The 23,318-nt window shown below is 33.9% G+C and overlaps 1 protein-coding gene across 1 annotated transcript; it reads right to left on the reverse strand.

Annotated features, from left to right (window-relative positions):
* Window positions 1–2,358: 2,358 nt before the first annotated feature.
* On the reverse strand, window positions 2,359–11,526 carry LOC134851481 (zinc finger protein 705F-like). The gene is made up of 2 exons (XM_063867593.1): window positions 10,812–11,526; window positions 2,359–2,946 (listed from the first exon to the last, which is right to left on the reverse strand). Exons 1-2 carry the CDS (start codon window positions 11,391–11,393, stop codon window positions 2,560–2,562), a joined length of 969 nt encoding a protein of 322 aa, XP_063723663.1. The 5' UTR covers window positions 11,394–11,526; the 3' UTR covers window positions 2,359–2,559.
* Between the last annotated feature and the right edge of the window lie 11,792 nt (window positions 11,527–23,318).

Raw genomic sequence — 23,318 nt, forward strand, 5'->3', positions numbered from 1 at the left:
CAAAAGTTTCACAAAGATCCTTTCATATTAGTGGAAAGATTTCCGCGGTAGATGAAAAATAAATCTTCCAAATCAATCATGAAACTAAACCAATTTAATGATGTTTTGGTGGTTAAAAAGCTTAAAATATGCATCACAAAACAACTCTAATGGGGGAAGAATTGAAAAAAAAAACTTATAAGTTTGAGTTGATTGGAAAACTTTAAAAACACATTTTTCTCATTTTTCATAGGAACCAACGTCTACAAAAAGCATAAAATATAAGCAATTTAGATGCAACTCGAAAACAAAATGGACAAACAAAAGGAATTATAATCAATTATAATCGATTATAATGGATTTTTCTGCAAAACCAATGAATTAGAAATTTGAATAAAAATAATGGATTATAATCCATTATAATTGATTATAATTGTATCGAAAAATGGACGGAAAAAAATCGATTATAATGAATTATAATTAATTATAATTTGAACTTAAAAAGAGAGATTATAATCAGTTATTAATTGATTAAAATCGATTGTTTCTCAATTTTAGTAAGATTGGTATTAAAATCGTAATACAATCGATTATTAACGCTTGAAACTGGATGCGGGTACCAACTACATCCAAAGAAAATTAAATCTTGAAAGCCGATGCCATAGAGAAAGATAACGAAATTTAAGAAAAAAGAAACTGAAATTAGGCGCGTCACCGTTTAAAAAGTGTAATTGTGGAGCTCGAAAAAGTGATACTAGTAACAACCGCTTGCGCTTGGAGCGTAATAGTCCGAGGAATCAACTAATGGACGCTACATCTACAAAATGTACGGCGCAAAATCGCTATTTGAAAAAAATATCTGAAGCCGTGCAACATTCTCTGGTGAGGTAGAAACCGGCAGGCAACAAACGGAAAAAATTAACGCCTTGCTCAGATACTAGCGACTCTAAATGAGACAACCGACGCTGAGTTTGAGACAGCGTTCTTGTAATTACTAAAATGCTCGGTGCACTTTTATGTTTTTCCGTAATTTCATCAAAATGTTCCTGGCTTTTGAGCCGTCTTTATTGTTCCGACTTTCGATACGAAAGTAACGGAATACTTGTGCTCGGGGTGGGTTTTTTTTTCTTCAGACAAATTTTGACTTTTTAATTAGCCATTGTTGACGGAATTTTTATATCATTCAAAAGGTATTGTTGACCTGAGCTTAAATTTGAAAAGATATTTCACCTGTGATCATTTTTCGTAAAGTTATGGGGGTTTAAAGATTTCCATTTTGGCCAATTTGGGACAATTAACGCTCGATATAATTCACGCTATTAGTGCGTAAGCTGAGTTTTGATCCATCTTAGAAATTGTTCAAAATTGGTTGAAAGAAGCTTATTTGTCATAATTGATTTGTTACAAGGATCGAAATCTATTCTTTTGTACTTAGTATGGCGTGTGGGGGGATGATTTTCATTAAAAATTTCAAATTTTAGAAAAAAAATTTTTTCATTTATTTTGATACATTTAATTTTTTGATATTATTACTGCTCCATAAAACCTTAAAAGGCAGTCGAAACATTCAGGTCTTCGCCCTGGTACGAGCAGTCTTTCAATTTCCAAAAAGATGGCAGGTTGTAACAATTTACATCGGTGGGGTTTTTCAATTTACTTTACAGAATTCATTCCTTGTTAACATCTTCTTGTTTTCCACAAAAAGTTTAATAATCTGAATCCAGATAATGTGAGTGAATCATTTTAAAACAAGTTTTTTTTTCTTGTAACAAGTTTATAATCGAACCCACAAGAAACATTTTATAAGGTACTGGGTAGTATGCTACAAACTTAGAGGGACCCCCTGATAATATTTCTTTGCGCTGAGCAACATTACTCAACTATTTGTAGATGACGAATAAACAAATGATGATTAATTATTAAACAATCTTTTAAAAGAAAATTGTAAAAAAAAACAATTCATAGGTTGTATTTTTAAAACAAATCGATATAAAAACCGCTTAAATTCCTAGTGAGGTTTTGGTTAATCGATTTGAGTTAAGTTCAAGTCGTTTTAAAATCGATGTAAAACGTTAAGAAACCTTGTTACGTCAGTGCAAGTATCTAACAATGCATAAACTCTCCTTTTGAAGTTTCGTTATTTGCCATTTTAAAATCATTCCATTAATATTTTTAGTTACTTCGGTTTAAAATTGATAATTTAAAAAATAAAAGCAAGCAAAACTATGAGTTTTAGCGCATTTGTTGAGCTACACCCGAAAACTGTTTTTCTGAGAAATCAAAGTTTTTGTGTTTTTTTATTCACCAAATTTAATACACTAATATGAAAAAATTACATGTTTCTGCTGTTGTGTGTAATTACCATGAACAAAACTGATCTCAAAATATATTTTATAATTTAGAGTGAGATAGAGCGCTGACAAGGCTTTAAAAAGTGTTGTGTAAAAGGCTCTTAAGTATTGGTGCATTAAGGCAATGAAAAGTATTGGTGCATTAAGGCAATGAAAATAGCTGCAAACTAGTTAAACTGAACTTTTAGAGGTAGATACAATTTAATAGCGTATGAAATTAAAAGTTATTTTAAAAGTCAGTAGAGCAGTGGGACATTTTTTCCGGGTGGGGACGAATCACTGACATCGTGCGAGCTAATTGTGTTGAAGAGCAAGGGTAGCCTCCATGGCTTTGCAAAGTAGACGTGTCCAAAAATGCACCGATGTCGCCTGCCGTTGGCATTAAGTGGGTAGCTGTAGCACTTTGAAATGTTGCCGGTGTCCTGAGACTGATTCCTTTCGCGAATGACCCGAATGTCGCGTGGACTCCTTTGGCTGAAGGTGTGAGTTCGGGTGTGGTATCACGTGACACAACCATGAGGGCTGAGGTGGAAGGGGAGGAGCAAGGGTGTTTATGGTCCTGTTTCTGTAAATGTCGTTTCAAGTTAACAAGCTGTCCGAAGGGTTTGCTGCACAACTGAACATGAAGACATTTTATTATTCAAAAATAAAATTGCATTTTAATTCAAAAAGTGCCTTTTTTTGAGTTTAAGAAGCCCGTAATGCGGTTACTGCAACACATCACTATTCAATTCACTTTTTTCAATTCTGTCTGATTGTTCTCGTAGAAGTTGGAGAGAGTTATGAATACTTTATTCCCCGGTGTCAAATTGCCTTTTTGCTCAATATCAAAAGAGATTAATGAAAGAAAAGTTTCTTCATTAATAATGATTGGATGATGGTTAAAGGTTAGTAGTGGTTGATAGCCAAATAGCCAGAGGTGTGGGCTGAAACTAAAATTTGATCAAAGCAGTTCACATTCAATCTTCAGGTAATGTTAACGGCAATAAATATTGATAACTAAAGTCAGCAATGATTGCTTAGCCGATGAACGCCCAATGATTTAAACAATAACACCAGATGCCTTGTTTGTTAGAATTAATGGACTCGGTAGCCCAAACCATTACATCATTTTTTCGGGTAAAGTGTGGTTCCCTTTATTTGGTTTGAAATTCTATTTTAGGCACTTACCTTTTGATGGCATGTGGGTAGGCATTGTAAATTTACGTTGTATGTGGTGAACTTACGGACACTTACAGAATTGAACCGAAATTATCGAATCACAGACATGTCTAAAGAAATTCAGGAGGCAATGGACAACATTCTACTAGAATTTACTGGAAGATTTTGTTTTCTGAATCAAATGGCTCCATATTAGAACACAACAAAAAAAAAACAGAAGAAATAAGAAAAAAAAACTACAGGATAAAACCTATACTTTAAAAAGGGCCAGTCCAAAATCGATGACGAACCTGAAATGACCAGGATTTGAGATAGATGTAGAAAAATTTCGTCCAAAATATTTAAATTTGGAATCAGTTTTGAGTAAAACGCCGCTAAAAACTCTGAAAGATTTCAGATCTTCAATGGGAGTCCTGATTTTTTATCGAGGTTAGAAAAACCATTGAGACCTTTGCTGAAAACCAGCAACAAACAATCGTTTATCTGAACTGGCATTCATAAAAAAGAATTTAACGAAATTCCAGACCTAATCGGTGACATCACGGAAACGTTTCGTTACGACTCGTCAAAATTATTGAGATTAATTTAGGACGCCAGTCGGGACTTGTAGCCGCCTTGGAACAAAACGTAGAGCCAGAAATTTGGGCCCCAGTTTTTGTTCACATCTAGGATCATAATTCAAGCGGAAGAGAAATATTCTATCAAAGTTAGCTGTAGTTTGGTTATGTGACTAATTTAAAATTTTGTTGGGGATCCAAAATTACAATCTCATGGACCTAAAATAGTGGTTTCAGTCCTCACAAAGAACAGTGGCAATCGCGTTTCACAAATTGGGCAGACCGGTATACGATTTTGACAACAAAGAAAAATTTGAGTCAGCCTTTTGAATTTGGTTGAGCGCGTCGCTCAATGCAATCGAGTCATCAGTAAATGAGATTCAAAAGATCCAATTCAAATATCAACCAATTAGATTCGAGTAAAAATTACGAGTAGAAATTGCAAGTGGACCATGTATTTAAAGTTAGCCAATCAAAAAGCAGTACATACTAAGACAAGCTACATTGTACTTAACCTCCTGTAAAGTGGGCAGAATCTCTTCAAATTTTGAAAGTAGCTTCGACAAAATTATCAATCTCCTCGTCTCTCAAATGTCTAGTAGCGCATCTATCTCACCATCAATTTATGTACAAATAGAACAAGACTGCTCGTATCAGGGCGAAGCCCTGAATGTTCCGACTGCCTTTTAAGGTTTATGGAGCAGTAATAACTTTAAAAAATTAAATGAACTAAAATAAAATGAAATTTTTTTTTTCTAAAATTTGAAATTTTTTCAATGAAAAACATCCCCCCACACGCCATATAAAGTACTTAAGGATAGATTTCGTTCCTTGTAACAAATCAATTATGGCAAATAAGCTTCGTTCAACCAAGTTGGAACGATTTCTAAGACGGATTAAATCTCCGCTTACGCGTTAATAGCTCGAATTATATCGCGCGTTAATTGTCCCAAATTGGTCAAAATGGCCAAAATGGCAACCTGTAAACCCTCATAACTTTACGAAAAATGATGACAGGTGAAATATCTTTTCAAATTTAAGCTCAAGACAACAATACCTTTTGAATGATATAAAAAAATTCCGTGAAAAATGGCTAGTTAAAAAGTCAAAATTTGTCTGAAGAAAAAAAAACCAACCCCGAGCACAAATATTCCGTTACTTTCGTATCGAAAGTCGGAACAACAGGACTGCTCGTATCAGGGCGAAGCCCTGAATGTTCCGACTGCCTTTTAATGTTTAAGGAGCAGTAATAACCAATAAAAATAAAATGTAATAAAAATGAAATTATTTTTTCTAAAATTTGAAATTTTTATGAAAATCATCACCCCACACGCCATATAAAGTACAAAAGGACAGATTTCGCTCCTTGTATCAAGTCAATTATGGCAAATAAGCTTCTTTCAACTAATTTGGAACGATTTCTAAGACGGATTAATTCTCCGCTTACGCGTTAATAGCGCGAATTAGATCGCGCGTTAATTGTCCCAAATTGGTCAAAATGGCCAAAATGGCAACCTTTAAACCCTCATAACTTTACGAAAAATGATGACAGGTGAAATATCTTTTCAAATTTAAGCTCAAGACAACAATACCTTTTGAATGATATAAAAAAATTCCGTGAAAAATGGCTAGTTAAAAAGTCAAAATTTGTCTGAAGAAAAAAAAACCAACCCCGAGCACAAATATTCCGTTACTTTCGTATCGAAAGTCGGAACAACAGGACTGCTCGTATCAGGGCGAAGCCCTGAATGTTCCGACTGCCTTTTAATGTTTAAGGAGCAGTAATAACCAATAAAAATAAAATGTAATAAAAATGAAATTTTTTTTTCTAAAATTTGAAACTTTTATGAAAATCATCCCCCCACACGCCATATAAAGTACAAAAGGACAGATTTCGCTCCTTGTATCAAGTCAATTATGGCAAATAAGCTTCTTTCAACCAATTTGGAACGATTTCTAAGACGGATTAAATCTCCGCTTACGCGTTAATAGCGCGAATTAGATCGCGCGTTAATTGTCCCAAATTGGCCAAAATGGCAACCTTTAAATCCCCATAACTTCACGAAAAATGATCACAGGTGAAATATCTTTTCAAATTTAAGCTCAAGACAACAATAGCTTTCGAATGATATAAGAAAATTCCGTCAAAAATGGCTAGTTAAAAAGTCGAAATTTGTCTGAAGAAAAAAAAAACCCACCCGAGCACAAATATTCCGTTACTTTCGTATCGAAAGTGGGAACAACAACTACCTTTGATTCAGCCGTTAACCGTAACGCCGCCACTCAATTGAAGATATCGGAAAATTGTATGGAGGAGGGCAAAACTGACAACAGTAGTCAACTTGAAAAAAATGACGGTAAAAAATGGATAAATTCAGTTTTAGGAGCTCGCCAAGAAAATCAAGGATCAGCGGTGTCTCAAGCCAAGTGATTAGGAGGGCCACGAGAGTTACACAGATTTGGACAGATTTGGAGTTACAAGTCTTTCAATTTTACTGGTTGCAGGTTTACTTAGAGAGGTAACAACGAACGAGTCTCTGTTGGAGTCATTAAGTTAATGCATTTTAACCAAATACAGGAAGTTCATGCAAGTAGGGAACTATTTTAATGCCTTTTTGGAAGGATGCCGTTGTTTTTAACGACTGTGTAATCAGTGATATTCGAGTTGCATTTCCAATTTGTTAGACGAAAGTAGAACTCAAACTAAAATATCTAGAGATGACAGCTTACATCCGCTGGCCAAGGATGCACCGCAAAGTTATCGAACGTTGCTAGAACTGCAGACAATGCTCACAAAAAAAATTTCGAACACTTCGAAACCAGATGTTTCAAATAACCCACTACTTGAGATGAAGGCATCATTTGAAAAACTACAATTGGACTTTGCAGGACCTTTTTTAAATAACGTATACATTTTAGTAGCCATAAACATTTATTCAAAATATCCATCGGCGCTGCCTACCAAAACAATTATTGGAGAAAAAATTATAGAATTCGTAGAAGGGATATAATCAACAACCAATTAATTCTGACACAATCCGTACCGACCAAATTTCAGGTTTAAAAAAGCCCCAATTTTGGAGTTTTGCTGAGAAAAAAAAAACAAACTAATTTTCTGACCGTTTTGGACCGTAAAAAGGCAGATACAACGTAAAAAGACCCGAAGTTTTGAGGAGCATGAATGACCGAGTTGCATTTTCCCCATCAACACTGAAAATTAACCTGATTCTGTGTACGCTGAGGTTCAGGGTGCGACAAGATCTGCAGACGAGCCTATCCCAACATTCGAATAATTTAGATTATGACGTCATTAACTATCCTAAAAATGTGGTCGCTAATCGCAAGATTTTGGATCGGAAATTGGGCAGACTTTAATTTGAAGACTTTAATTTGAAGACTTTAAAGATGTCAGGGTTACTGAGCAGATATTCATTAGCGAAACGAGTAAGTTAACAAAGAAAGGCGCATTTAGATTGAAGCAAAGCTAATCCCATAAAAAAATTAACATAGGTTCAACACCAAAAGCGAATATACCAAATGCCAAAAGCAAGTTCAACCCCAAAGCCCCATAACGAACAATTCTGAAACCAAACTCTGCGCGGATTTGGCCGCGGACGGTGGAGGCATCGCGTTCTTCCTCGTGGGACGATTACTTAGTATATCCTAGTGCATCTCAAAAGAAGAAGCAACCTGTGATAATGGCTACCTTTTATTCGGGCAACTAAAATGACGTCGCAAGAAAAATCGCATGAAATAGGCCCATCATTATCAGAACCGGATCCTACTAACACAATAGGGGATCTGTTTGTGTCATCGGAATTTTCAGGATTCGGAGTCACTGCAGTAGCTTCACCGGAGAAGAGCAAAACATTGTCAACTGGAAAACAGTTAGTGGTCGACCCAGCAATCTCGAAATCAGAAGCTGCAACTTCCATTCCAATGTTAGCCGAAATACAAAGTTCGAATTTACAAGCAGTACATAGCCAGAAAATCAGACTTAAAGAAGGCTAATGATAATTAATGAAGTATGACAACCAGTTTGAGTATGAGCCAGCGGAGCAAGGAAAAAACACAGAAACAGAAGCAACTCACGACGCCAATTAAATGTATCGAAGTATTTCAAAAGTTCGGACAGGACCAAGAAGCAGACGAGTCTCTTTGTGAGTTCGCTATGACACGTATTGAAGAATATCACAGAAAAATCACAAGCAAGTGGGTCAAAAATGCATTCGAAACAATTATATACAGCAACATTTTCATCGGTGGGAAATTTAGATCTAGAAAGCCGCGTGAACCAGTGCTTAAACCTAAACTCCATTCAAAAAAATGAAAACTGGAACTGGAAACTGCTGCTTAGAGATTCAATTCCCAATAGTAATTTAAAAGATTTGTAGTCATGAAAAGGGGGCAAAATATACGGCGCTATTCAGTAGTTTTCAAAGTCAGCCTAGATTATTGCGACCTATGTTAAAATTGCGACGTGCAAATCTTTTTAGCGCTAGACTGTTTGCATAAAAATTTAGTTTTCGTCGATTGCTGAAATATTACAGTCAAATCATATCATTTAATTAAAATTCCATGTCATGAGGCTGCAGATGCCAGGTGGCTGCAGATTACTCGGCAACTGATGGCTCAGTTGCAGTATTTTCACACGAACGGCTTCTCAGCAGAGCGAGTTTTGAGATGTTAACAAAAACTAATTGGTGGATTGTAATTCAATATTGATAGTGAATGATCAACTGGCAATTAAAGTGACTGACTAATCAAAATGACTAATTAATTAGCAATTGATTTCTAATTTTTGGTCAACAATGGCTGATCACCCGGGTTGACCTCCACAATCCCAAAATGCTATTCATACAATTCCATAAACTAAGTCTATGAAAAAATACTAGACATGCAAAATTCATACATTTTGCTAAAAGGGTGTCATCGAATTTACGAAGAACTTTTTTCTTGTTTTGGCATAAAACTCGGTGTATCGTATTAAATAAAAAATTAAAATTTTTTGTCAAAAAAAATGCTAATCATACAGTTTCCATATATGGAAATTGTAAGAGTAGCATTTTTTTGATAGCGTCAACAAAAAATTTTTGAAGTAAATTTAAAATTGGCCTCAAATGTTTTTTTTTGCATTTGTTCAACCGCAAATTGAACTTTGTACACAAACTAACATTTTTCAAAAAAAAAACTTTGCATGAAAAATATATTTTTTTGTGTGTATAACGTAGTCCTGGATAAACCAAAATTATTGTATTTCCTTTTCGCTTAATGAATTTTTCAAATACGCTACAAACTCCTCTTTCTTTTGTATTGCATGTTTATGTATGCCTTAATCAATGTCTGATAACTTGAAAAATCAAATTTCAAAAATATTCATCGTTGAAAATATTTGCCAAAATTTAAAAGTTTGACACTTTATTTATATGATTTGTGAATGACAGATTTAAGACAATTCAGGCCACTTTCAACACAATACTAATGCAAGACGGTCAAACGTTTGGTTACTTTACATTTGAGTAACCAAGGTTTTGGTTACTTGTGTTCGGTTACGAGCACAACCAAAAAGAATGTAAAACATCAATATTTATGATTTATGGAAAAATGCTAGTCATAAAATTTCCATATATAAAAATCACTAATCATAGACTTTTCATGCAATTTTCTGTACTTAAGGAATTGCTTGAAAAAGGTATGACTAGCATTTTTTCATATATGAAAAATGTATGATTAGCATTCTTGGTCAAACCGGGCAATTAGAGTGACTGATCAATTAGTTTTCGAGTTTGAAAGTTAAAAGAGAGTGATCAATTAGTAATTAAAGTAACTAATTCTTAAGTCTTTTGATTTAAGTGACTATATCAATTAGTGATTGTTTTTGATTATGATTATTAGTGACTGAATAGTTTCGTAAGAAAACCTGACTGATTCATCAAAGTCAATGACCAATTAGTAATCGGATTATAATTGAAGGTAAAAAGATCTCTGAGTAATTGAAGTGACTGAGTAGTTAAAGTGACTGAGTAGTTAAAGTGACTGATTTTTAAGTTATTGGATTGTAATTGATGATTTTTAGTAACTTATCAACTAGAAAATAAATTGACTGATTAATTAAAGTGATTGATCATGTGGCAAACGGATTATAATTGAAGCCTAGAAGTGACTGATGAATTAGTATTTAAAGCGAATGATTGATCAAAGTTACAAGGAATTAGTATATTGCTAATAATTAGAGGCAGATCACTTAGTAATGAAAGTGATCTTGCATTTGAAGTGTTTCTCTGGTTTTTGAGCATCCTTCAAATGTTGCAACAAACTACTTGAACACACTGAAGGCTCTGTTGCACTGTTTTTAAACAAACGCCTTTTCCACGTTGTGATTTCTGATATTTCAATAGTGACTATTTGAATTGTAATTAAAGTTAAATAGTGACTTATCGTTTGGTAATTAAAGTGACTGATTTATTAAAATGACCGATTCTTTTTTATTTGGATTATAAATGTAGGTTAGCAATGGTTGATTAATTAGTGAGACTAATCAATTTGTGATTGGATTATAATTAAAGGTTAAAATGACTGATAATAAATATGGTGACTGATCAAATAAAATGATTGATCTTTAAAAAGTTGGATTACAATTGAAGATTATTAGTGATGGGTCAAGTAGTATTAAAATGACTGATTCATCAAAATAATCAATTTTTCAGCTATTGGACTTTAACTTAAAGTTAAAAAAGGCTGCTGATTTAGTAACTAAAGTGACCTTGCATTTGAAGCGTTTCTGCTGTTTGTGAGTATCCCTCACATGTCTCTGCAGATCACCCGATATACTGAAGGCTCTGTTGCAGTAGTTACACACGAAAGGTTTCTCTCCAGTGTGAGTTCGGAGATGTCGATTTAAGTTACTACTTCGGGGAAAAACTTTGCGACAGAATCTGCACATGATAAAATTTGCATGCGAGTTTTGTGATGCGGTTGCGGGTTTCAGCTGACCTCCGGGAACGTTGGATACAGAAACAGGGCCACTCCGAACTCCAGGGCTCAACCACTCGGGAACCTGCCCTGCTGCAACGGATCTCGACCCAAAGTGAAATTGCTCTAATAAATTGAACTTTAAGTTTTGGCAGTTCATTTGGTCGAAAGCGTTCACCATGTTCAGCTTAACAGTTTGAGCCGACTCCAAAGCTTCATTTGAATCTTGATGTTGATTCACTACGAAACCGTTGTAAAAATGGTTATCAAAAGTTTCTAGGTCGATCGAAGACACACTTGATTCGTGTTCGGTCACCATTTTGTTTGTCGTGTCGCTATAATTGTCTTCGTATCCGTATAAATTCAAATCCATTTCCCTCTCTTCGTTTTTTTCTTCATTCGGTCTCTCGCTTGTTTTCAACTTCTGTTCGGTTGCCGAAAACGAGCAGACATGTTGTCCTGAGTTGCTCGAATCGAGTGCTGGATTGCAGATAATGCCTCTTAAACTTTTTGTTCCGACTTTCGATACAAAAGTAACGGAATATTTGTGCTCGGGGTGGGTTTTTTTTTCTTCAGACAAACTAGCCATTTTTGACGGAATTTTTTTTTACATCATTCGAAAGGTATTGTTGTCCTGAGCTTAAATTTGAAAAGATATTTCACCTGTGATCATTTCTCGTAAAGTTATGAGGGTTTACAGATTGCCATTTCGGCCATTTTGACCAATTTGGGACAATTAACGCGCGATATAATTCGCGCTATTAACGCGTAAGCGGAGATTAAATCCGTCTTATAAATCGTTCCAAATTGGTTAAACGAAGCTTATTTGCCATAATTGATTTGTTAAAAGGAACAAAATCTATTTTTTTGTACTTTATATGGCCTGTGGGGGGGGGGGATGATTTTCATAAAAAACTTCAAATTTAAAAAAAAAATCATTTTGTTTTATTTCATTTAATTTTTTATGTTTTTACTGCTGTTCCATAAATCTTAAAAGGCAGTCGGAACATTCAGGGCTTCGCCCTGATACGAGCAGTCTTGTTTCTTTTATCATTGAATTTTCCTCGCCGAAGCTCAAATACTTTTGATAATTCTCAGTTCGATTTTCGTCAGCCGAATGCAGAAACGAAGCCGAGACGCCGCTTCGTGCCGAGAACTGCGTTTTCGGAATCCGGACATTCAAACTCTGCGCATTCGAAGCGACCGAAATTGAAGGCTGGTCTACTTTCAGAAACTTTCTGGAGCAGAAAATTCGGTGTTTGTTCAGAGCGCTGATTGAGTTGGAACTGTCGCCGCAAATAGAGCAGGTTACTTTTTGGCAGCAGTCTGTGCGCAAGTGGCGGCGTAAGTTCGAGAATTGAGTGAAAGATCTGCAACATAAACCGCAAACAATTGGTTTCAAGCTGCGTCCGTTTTGACTGCAGTCGTAGTAATTGCAGGTAGGCGACCATTGTTCCTGGCGGAGCTCGGACTGCATGGATTCGATGATGAGCGAAGGTTATTTTGTTCATAAGATTGACAGGGGAATTTTGAATTCGAATCTTCCGTGCTTACTCATTTTGGATAAGATAACTGAAAAAATCGCGTGGCGTTCACAAACAAAAGTGAATGTATAAATCACTAATTAGCTTTATACAATCAGAAGAAGATAAAACGTCGTTTTTTGTTTGTGACGAGATCTGAATGACCTATAGTAAAATAAGCATTTTCTGTAAGACTTACGCTGATACAATGTTGTATACATGCAATATATATGACTATATCAAAAACATCGAATTTGAAGTGTAATTCATAAAGTTAACAAAAATGCGATTCATTTAGCAAGCAGCTATTGAAAACATGCGGCTGAAACTTGAAGAAGATAGCTAATTCTATTCTTTTTCTATTCTTTTGAGGCAATGGTGCTATGCATACATTGACTCAAAAGAACACTCGTGCAGCAAGCTATCCCCTCATTGAATCGTGCATCTAGTATTTCATTAAAAAACTTCAACGGTGGTGAGGCGAGGTGTCGCTAATCAACTTCCCGCTGAAACCACTGATGATTAGAACAAGTCACTCAAACAACAATATTTCGATAAATCAATCAACAATGACCAACAAAACACTCACAAGATCATTTGAAGGGTATGATCACCAGAGTAATTCCATCGCTTTTTGAAAACTCTTTTAACCATCGCTGCTTTTATAAAATCTGTTCAGTTTTTTCGCGCCTATCTAAGCGCACACCGCTTATTCGCTCAAAAAATTTCGTATGTTTTTCTATAAAAGTTTTTTATTCACAATGGGAAAAAATTAAAAACCGATATTGTTCCGAAATTAGAAGAACGCGACGGAACTTGAAGCATGATGTTTTTTTATTCAGAGCAAAAAAAATAACGTGCTATCATTTTTGATAAAGCCCTGGGCGCTTGAAAAAGCAAAACCTCTCTTCCGTTTTTGTTAATGCCCTGGAAAAATTTCGATCGATTTCGCCGTTTTCGCTTTTACTCCTTGATCGACCGCTTTTTTACCACTTCCGCTTTGGGATAAAACTCTGAGCGTCACTTTTCAGATGCTATAGAAAATTCAATTCGAAAATGACTAGTTAAAAAGTCGAAACTTGTTTGAAGAAAAAAAACTACACCAAGAGCTTTTATGCTGTCGTTTCCTTTAAAATTTGAAACTAAAAATGCTCGTATCAGGGCAAAAACTTGAACGTTCCGGCTGCCCTTTGAGTTATCTGCAGAAGCTTTTTGAAAGAATCAATAAAAATACATTCAAAATTTTTTTGTTTCTGTTTTAAAACCCCCCATGCGTTATTTTGAGTGAAAAATCATACATTTCTCATTGGAAATCAGTTCTTTCTTAAATCAAGTTGCCTCAAATTCATTTTAAAAAATCTGCAACGCAATGATGAAAAATGACACAGCAATGACAAAGCTAAAAAAAGTCAATTTTGATACAACCTTAACTTTACATCGTAAGTGAATGTTTCAAAATTATGAGCACAGGTTATCAACAATTTGCAGATGATAAACAAGGATAGCTGGTTGTTGTCCAAGTATCACATAAAGTTCCTACCATAGTTTTTAAAAACACAACTTTTTTAACTTAGTGTCGTTTTTATGCGTGCTTTGATGAAATGATCTGAACAAACAACTACAATTTAGTCATATTCGACAATCATAATAAATCTTGCAAACTGGAAAACAGTTTTTTAAAAAAAAATAACTAGAAAAACAAAGAAAACAAGGTTTTTGATACTCAAAATGGTGTTTAAATTTTCCAAAAACCAACTCTATTCGAGTAAAATAAAATTAAACAAAAATAAGCTTTCGTAAATGGCCTAAACTAACTATTTATTAGCGTGCTTGCTCACTTTATTTGCTTGAACTTACTCAAAAAGCGGAAACTTTAAAATTACAAAACCATTACTCTCGAGAATTATTTAGAGTTTTTTTGAAATGTCGTTCGAGTCACGACTGCATGAGCTTTATTATGATCCAACCATTCAGTCCAATTTATTATCACTCCAACTATTGCCATAATTGTTTGTGATATTTGAATGTGCGTGATGAAAAAAAGGTAATATCAAGGATAGCCGGTTACTGTGCAAGTAGTACAGAATGTTCCGACCACAAACTTTTAAAAAAAATTACAAAAAAAAATTTTCTTTAAAGTTGGTGCTGTTTTTTTTCTGTACGTTGAGATAAAAAAAATCTGAACGAAAAACTGAATTTCGGCATATTTAAGCGTCATAGTAAAATAGATCGATTGGAAAACAATTTTTGAAGAAAAATTGCTAGAAAAACGAAAAAAATTGAAAAAAAAAATTTGAAAGTTTTAACTTTTTTTTCAAACTTTTTAACAATTTTTTTTTTGAATTTTCAGGTTTTTAATTCCCAAAATTGCGCTAAAAACTCCAGACACCGCCTTCATTTGAACAAAACTATGTTAGCTCAAAGTTAGACCAAAAATCAGAAATTTTGAAGCGGTTTTTCTCGACACTGCAAAAAAGTTCAATGGTTATTCGTGGCACCTGATTTTGCGCGGAAAACAAAAAGCATAAAAAAAATTAAAACACACCCAAATAAAAAGCTCCTCCTCATTTTCAATGGTCGGAACAAAAAATCAAACACACTGAATATAAAATTCCTTCTGATTTTCAACGGGAGGAACGAAAACCTTGATTTCGAATCGAAGATTGAAAAAGTTTAGGATAAAATTGCTCATTTTTATGGCAAAACGTTTTTCATCGCAGTATATTTCAACTCCGTATCTAAGCTGATCTTTAGGCGTTTTTTCATATAATATGAATGGTCAGAAAAAGTATTAGTTCCTAAAAACTTAATCATTTGTAGTTTTGTGGATGGGAAATAAAATTACGTTCGATGCAGTTGAGTGAGCAACCAAACATGTTAAGTTTGGGTAGTTTTTAGTTCAAATCCTTGAAATGCCCAAAACCGTTGAGGTTGTGTCTCTCCTACTCGAATATGAAGAGGAAAAACCTATCATGCTAAATCTAAACAATAATTTTGTTTAACTTTACCTTTTCCTCATAATCATTTTTAGTCTAAACCAATTTGCATAAAACGCATATCGATTCATCAAAGTTCGAATACTTTGCTGACTCTGTCAAGCAAATTTTTAAGTATCAGCTATTGAATTAAACTAATTCCAAGTTTTTCTTATAACTACTACTTTTTATTGAACTTTGCTGGTCGCGAACCCTTCGTACTCAATCAGCCCTAAAAATACAACCGAATTTTTTTAAATGCAAAAAACTTAACCTTGTCTACCTTTTTCTGTATGGGACCTTAAAGAATGTCAAAATTCAAAAACCCGCATTTAAAAACGAAACTTTTTTGGATAATTTTAGCTTGTTTTCATTATTGTTCCGACGGAATATTTGTGCTCGGGGTGGGTTTTTTTTTCTTCAGACAAATTTCGACTTTTTAACTAGCCATTTTTCACTGAATTTTTTAAATATCATTCCAAAGGTATTGTTTTCTTGAGCTTAAATTTGAAAAGATATTTCACCTGTCATCATTTTGCGTAAAGTTATGGGGGTTTAAAGATTGCCATTTTGGCCAATTTTGGGACAATTAACGTGCGATATATTTCGAGCTCTTAACGCGTAAGCGGAGATTTAATCCGTCTTAGAATATGTTCCAAATTGGTTGAAAGAAGCTTATTTGCCATAATTGATTTGTTACAAGGAGCAAAAACTATCACTTTGTACTTTATATGATGTGTGGGGGGATATTTTTACAAAAAGTCTCAATTTTTTTTTAAAATTTATATTTTTTCTATTACCTTCAATTTTTTAATGTTTTTACTGCTCCATAAACTTTAAAAGACAGTGGAAACATTTAGAGCTTCACCATGATACGAGCAGTCTTGTTCTTTTGGGTATATTTTAGGTTCGCATGAATCTCAATTATTGTAATTATTGTTACTTTGCAAAGGTTTATAATCATTATTCAGTTGAGTGGTTTGCTTGTTTTGGTTAATGCCAGAAACAATTACAGATTGTCACTTGCTTTCTCTTGTCAGTGACTGAGTTTTTATAACTCTATATGTTCTTAGTCCTCCTAACATGGTTACGTAGCAGTAATTAGACAACCACATGTTCATACTCGTCAGTAAGCAGACAAACGCTTTATTAACTAATCAGAATCGAGACAAATAAAAAATAATTAAATAAAAAACCTTTATTTCGTAATTTTGCTTTTTTATCTTGATTCTGATTAGCTTATAAGCATTTGTCTGCTTACTGGCAAGTATGATTACGCGGTTGTCTAAATACAGATCGCACGCTTCCTGACATCTTTGTTAGCACATTTTTCTCCAAACTCATAAACATCTAAGATAGCTGTACATAGCCTCATTATAATGCTAAATGAGCTACCTCAATTTTTTTTAAATGTTTTAATACGCCACTAACGCGCGCTATAAGAATGCCATGTTTCGCGCTTTAAGTATTAAAAATTAGCCAAGTCTCAATTTTCAAACCCCCAAATTTCTAGAAAAAATTGCCACTTGTTTATTTTTTCTCAGTATTAACATTTAACCTCCGATTAAAATATCTTTCGGATTGCATGGAAAAAGCTATGTCAAAAATGCTTAAAAAAGTCACAAATATAAAATGACAGCATAAGTAATATGTCATTTTTTTCGAAAGTCGAAATAGTAAAAGGGCTTTAAAATTGAACAGACTGCTCGTATCAAGGAAAAATCTTGAACATTCCTATCACCCTTTTTGAATTATCCATATACTCTTCATCAACAAATTGAAAATTTTTATGTGTTGGCAGTTTCCCCCCACACGTAATGTAAAATAAACAGCGATATTTTTCTCGCAAATTGGCAACTTCCAAACTAAATTTAACGACAAAAAAGTAGAGTGTAAATAATTTTTTCAATTTTGTGTTCTTGGCATCGATGTCTTTCAGACCAATATGAACTCGCTGAATTACTGGCAAATGTACAGAATCAATTGTTGCTATTGTTAGGCACAAGACAACTTCCCAGTTTTGATGTGCAAAGTATATGTCTTCATTAAACTGAATCATTTTTATAGTGCAGTCGTGCTGTTATGCGTCGCTAACTTATCAATCCCGATACACGAGCTGTTCTGAAAAGTTTTGGTGGTTTTGTGCGCGACGCACCGATGCGATCGAAATGTGCTCCTCGTCAGAACAAAAATTTTGCCTATTGTTCCGACCAGGAATTTCGTATTCGGGTCTGTTTTAGCTTTTTTTCTTTATTTTTCCACGTTAAATCAGGTACCACAAATAATCATCGTACAAGTTTGAGTGCTATATAAGTTCAAAAATCTTTCAGTCGCGATTTGAACCACTTTCAAATGCTTTCGAAAAATTTTTCTTTTGTCGAGAAAAACCGGTTTAAAGTTTTTGATTCTGCAAAATTTTTGACTGTGCATTTTTTATTTTTTGTTTTTCTAGTCAATTTTCTTCACAAAATTTGCGTCTAATTTACCTACATTACTATGAATGCCAAATATGCTTAAAATATAATTTTACATCAGACTTTTTTTATGACTCCACGCAGCAATAAAATATCTTTTTTGTAGTTTTTTAAAGACTATGGTCGGAACACTCTGTGTTACTTGCACAGTAACCGGCTATCCGTGTTATGGTTTTTCATTTGTTCTTTTTATCTTTTTTTTCAATTGCTCGCCTCCCTGGCCACCCATAATGTCTCATTCCTTTTGGTAGACGTTTAAGCATCCGTTTTTGGTCAATCAACCTTCAAATTGTCTAGAGGATATTTTTCAATTTACACTTAATTAGACGTAGAAGCGAGCTCCGAAAAAAATTATATTTTTGACCTATTTTTTTTCTCAGCAACTTTGGTAATTTCAGAAAATATCAACTGAAACTCTTTAACTATATCCTCTTTTTGTAAAAAAGGGGATATTCGTTACAAAGTGTAAAACTCTCATATGGTTAACTGTGGACTTATTTCGGATCAACCGTACTATTCTCCCTCCTTCAAATCAGTTTGGCGGGATAAAATACCGGTTTTTGAGAAACTGATTTTGAGGGCAATTTTTTCTATGAAGTCAAAAACATCAATCAATACCAAATTATGATTAATATTTTGCCCTACTAACGAAAAATAGCTATTCGTTATAGCTATTTCTCCAGCAGAACATTCTGCGTGCTTGTTTCGAATGAATATTTTATGCAGAAATAATTTTCAAAACTATCCGGGTTGACGTTCATAGAAAAAAAAAATGCTTATTGTACAGTTTCATATACGATAACTATGGAAAAAATGCTTGTCATACAAAATTCATACAAAACTTAAAAATTCTTTTAAAAACTCAAATTTTTTTAATTAACATTTTTTTTTGATCTATTTGCTTTTTTCGAGGCTTTCTGGTCAGTAAAAATTGATTTAAAAGTTTCGATTAAAAAATACTTGTCATACAATTTTCATGTATGAAAGTTAAAAGATAATCATTGTGTCTTAGAAGAAATGAAATTTTCAAAAATCACTAAAAAATGTATCTGGGTAGCTTTAAAAAGATTTAAATAATTATATCTCGGATAGGGGGCATTTTGACAATCAGAAACATAATTTAAATTTCGGTCGGAAAAATGCTTATCAGATAGTTTGATGTATGAAAAATGTATGATATGCATTTTTTCATTAAAAAAAATACATAATTGAGGTAAAAGTTTTTTAAATCCCCTTTTGGTTGCAAACTTGCTTTTGTGCTGATATAAATTTTACGAAAAAATTTTTCCAAAAAAAATTTGACTTTTTGTGTTTATAACGTAGTCCAGGATGAGTTTTTTACCCAAAATAATCCCAAAATCAAAAGAGGGTTTTTTTTTGTAAACCCGACCATGATTTTTTTTGTTTCATTTGCTAAGATAAAAATAAACAGGCCTTTTTTCTCAAACACCAAAAAATTTGAAAAGATAATTCACCTGTCATCATTTTTCGTAAAGTTATGGGGGTTTAAAGATTGCCATTTTGACCAATATTGGGACAATTAACGTGCGATATATTTCGAGCTCTTAACGCGTAAGCGGAGATTAAATCCGTCTTAGAAATTGTTCAAAATTGGTTGAAAGAAGCTTATTTGCAATAATTGATTTGTTATATGTAGCAAATCTATTCTTTTGTAGTTTATATGGCGTGTGGGGGATGATTTTCATTCAAAAACTTTAGAAAAAATGTTTCCATTTTTTTATTACATTTAATTTGTTAACGATATTTATGTTATTACTGCTCCATAAAGGGCAGTCAGAACATTCAGGGCTTCGCCCTGATACGAGCATTCTTGTTCAATTTTAAGCTCAGGGCAACAATAGCTTTCGGATACAAAAAAAATTCCGTCAAAAACGTCTTGTTAAAAAGTCGACATTTGTCTGAAGAAAAAAAAAACCACCCCGAGCACAAATTTTCCGTTACTTTCGTTACAAAAGTCGGACACAATAAACCAGCCGAAAAATTAGCGGGTCTTTTTGCTTCCCCCCTCTCTCTCTCCTTTTTTATATCTGAAGTTACTGTTCACTTTGTCCGATTGTCATGAAAATTGACATGCAAGACTAATTAGGCCATGGAGATCATATTTGGTTTTCATAATCAACCTTGTAGAACCACTCGTTAGACCATAAAATTCTTGTTTGAGTGAGGTGGGCGGAAAAGGAAAAAGAGCCGAATAAGCCAAACCGATAAAGGGCGGACTATTTGAACCAGTCAAAAAGTTACATCATATGAATAAGTTTGCATAACTTTCGCAACTGTTACATAATTAATACATAACTATTATCTAACACTTACGTATTTTCTGGATGGTTGATACTTCGGCTGCTTTACACTTCGGCTGGCTTATATACCACCGAAAATACATTCAATTTGAAGATTTCAACACAAAAGTAGCGGTTCTTTTCAACCACCACTAACTTTGCGTTTTAGGTCAATTTTGGTTATACGATGTTATTACGAAGACCAAATATGTTTTGATTTGAGTTAATGCCATGCGTGCTAATTTCATAACAATCGGCAATTGTGAACTTATGTTCATAAGGTAAAAATTAGAGGTATTGTGATCTAATTTTAGAGCGGTGAAACAGCCAAAAAGCTTTTTAAATACGAACTGAAATAAGATCTCTTTAACTATTTCCCCCGTTTACAAAAGGGGAGATTCGCAACCAGGTTCAAAATTTACATGCAGTTCAATTGCTCCGTTAAAGGGGTGGCAATTCGTTACTAGATGCAAAAGAGAGGGGGATAGCGACCAGACCAAGTTAACATCCCCCCAAGCTATTTGGGTGGAGAATGTTAACTTGGTTCTTAGTTGGCATTTTTCTCAGCCAACCAGAATCGAGCATTTTACATGCAGCGCTTAGCAAATGTAAAGCTGGGATGGAGGATCGTAACTTGGTCTATTTGGGGGGGAGGATGTTAACTTGATCCTAGCAACCTAGCGACCTAATGAAAAGTGGATTTTGAAAATTCAGACAAATTTCGACTTTTTAACTAGCCATTTTTGACAAAAAAAATTTTAAATATCATTCGAAAGGTATTATTGTTCTGAGCTCAAATTTGAAAAGATATTTCACTTGTGATCATTTTGCGTAAAGTTATGGGGGTTTAAAGATTGCCATTTTGGCCAATTTTGGGACAATTAACGTGCGATATATTTCGAGCTCTTAACGCGTAAGCGGAGATTTAATCCGTCTTAGAATATGTTCCAAATTGGTTGAAAGAAGCTTATTTGCCATAATTGATTTGTTACAAGGAGCAAAAACTATCACTTTGTACTTTATATGATGTGTGGGGGGATATTTTTACAAAAAGTCTCAATTTTTTTAAAAATTTATATTTTTTCTATTACCTTCAATTTTTTAATGTTTTTACTGCTCCATAAACTTTAAAAGACAGTGGAAACATTTAGGGCTTCACCATGATACGAGCAGTCTTGTTCTTTTGGGTATATTTTAGGTTCGCATGAATCTCAATTATTGTAATTATTGTTACTTTGCAAAGGTTTATAATCATTATTCAGTTGAGTGGTTTGCTTGTTTTGGTTAATGCCAGAAACAATTACAGATTGTCACTTGCTTTCTCTTGTCAGTGACTGAGTTTTTATAACTCTATATGTTCTTAGTCCTCCTAACATGGTTACGTAGCAGTAATTAGACAACCACATGTTCATACTCGTCAGTAAGCAGACAAACGCTTTATTAACTAATCAGAATCGAGACAAATAAAAAATAATTAAATAAAAAACCTTTATTTCGTAATTTTGCTTTTTTATCTTGATTCTGATTAGCTTATAAGCATTTGTCTGCTTACTGGCAAGTATGATTACGCGGTTGTCTAAATACAGATCGCACGCTTCCTGACATCTTTGTTAGCACATTTTTCTCCAAACTCATAAACATCTAAGATAGCTGTACATAGCCTCATTATAATGCTAAATGAGCTACCTCAATTTTTTTTAAATGTTTTAATACGCCACTAACGCGCGCTATAAGAATGCCATGTTTCGCGCTTTAAGTATTAAAAATTAGCCAAGTCTCAATTTTCAAACCCCCAAATTTCTAGAAAAAATTGCCACTTGTTTATTTTTTCTCAGTATTAACATTTAACCTCCGATTAAAATATCTTTCGGATTGCATGGAAAAAGCTATGTCAAGAATGCTTAAAAAAGTCACAAATATAAAATGACAGCATAAGTAATATGTCATTTTTTTCAAAAGTCGAAATAGTAAAAGGGCTTTAAAATTGAACAGACTGCTCGTATCAAGGAAAAATCTTGAACATTCCTATCACCCTTTTTGAATTATCCATATACTCTTCATCAACAAATTGAAAATTTTTATGTGTTGGCAGTTTCCCCCCACACGTAATGTAAAATAAACAGCGATATTTTTCTCGCAAATTGGCAACTTCCAAACTAAATTTAACGACAAAAAAGTAGAGTGTAAATAATTTTTTCAATTTTGTGTTCTTGGCATCGATGTCTTTCAGACCAATATGAACTCGCTGAATTACTGGCAAATGTACAGAATCAATTGTTGCTATTGTTAGGCACAAGACAACTTCCCAGTTTTGATGTGCAAAGTATATGTCTTCATTAAACTGAATCATTTTTATAGTGCAGTCGTGCTGTTATGCGTCGCTAACTTATCAATCCCGATACACGAGCTGTTCTGAAAAGTTTTGGTGGTTTTGTGCGCGACGCACCGATGCGATCGAAATGTGCTCCTCGTCAGAACAAAAATTTTGCCTATTGTTCCGACCAGGAATTTCGTATTCGGGTCTGTTTTAGCTTTTTTTCTTTATTTTTCCACGTTAAATCAGGTACCACAAATAATCATCGTACAAGTTTGAGTGCTATATAAGTTCAAAAATCTTTCAGTCGCGATTTGAACCACTTTCAAATGCTTTCGAAAAATTTTTCTTTTGTCGAGAAAAACCGGTTTAAAGTTTTTGATTCTGCAAAATTTTTGACTGTGCATTTTTTATTTTTTGTTTTTCTAGTCAATTTTCTTCACAAAATTTGCGTCTAATTTACCTACATTACTATGAATGCCAAATATGCTTAAAATATAATTTTACATCAGACTTTTTTTATGACTCCACGCAGCAATAAAATATCTTTTTTGTAGTTTTTTAAAGACTATGGTCGGAACACTCTGTGTTACTTGCACAGTAACCGGCTATCCGTGTTATGGTTTTTCATTTGTTCTTTTTATCTTTTTTTTCAATTGCTCGCCTCCCTGGCCACCCATAATGTCTCATTCCTTTTGGTAGACGTTTAAGC

This window comes from Symsagittifera roscoffensis, chromosome 1, assembly GCF_963678635.1.
Source record: "Symsagittifera roscoffensis chromosome 1, txSymRosc1.1, whole genome shotgun sequence".
Classification (NCBI taxonomy): Eukaryota; Metazoa; Xenacoelomorpha; order Acoela; family Convolutidae; genus Symsagittifera; species Symsagittifera roscoffensis.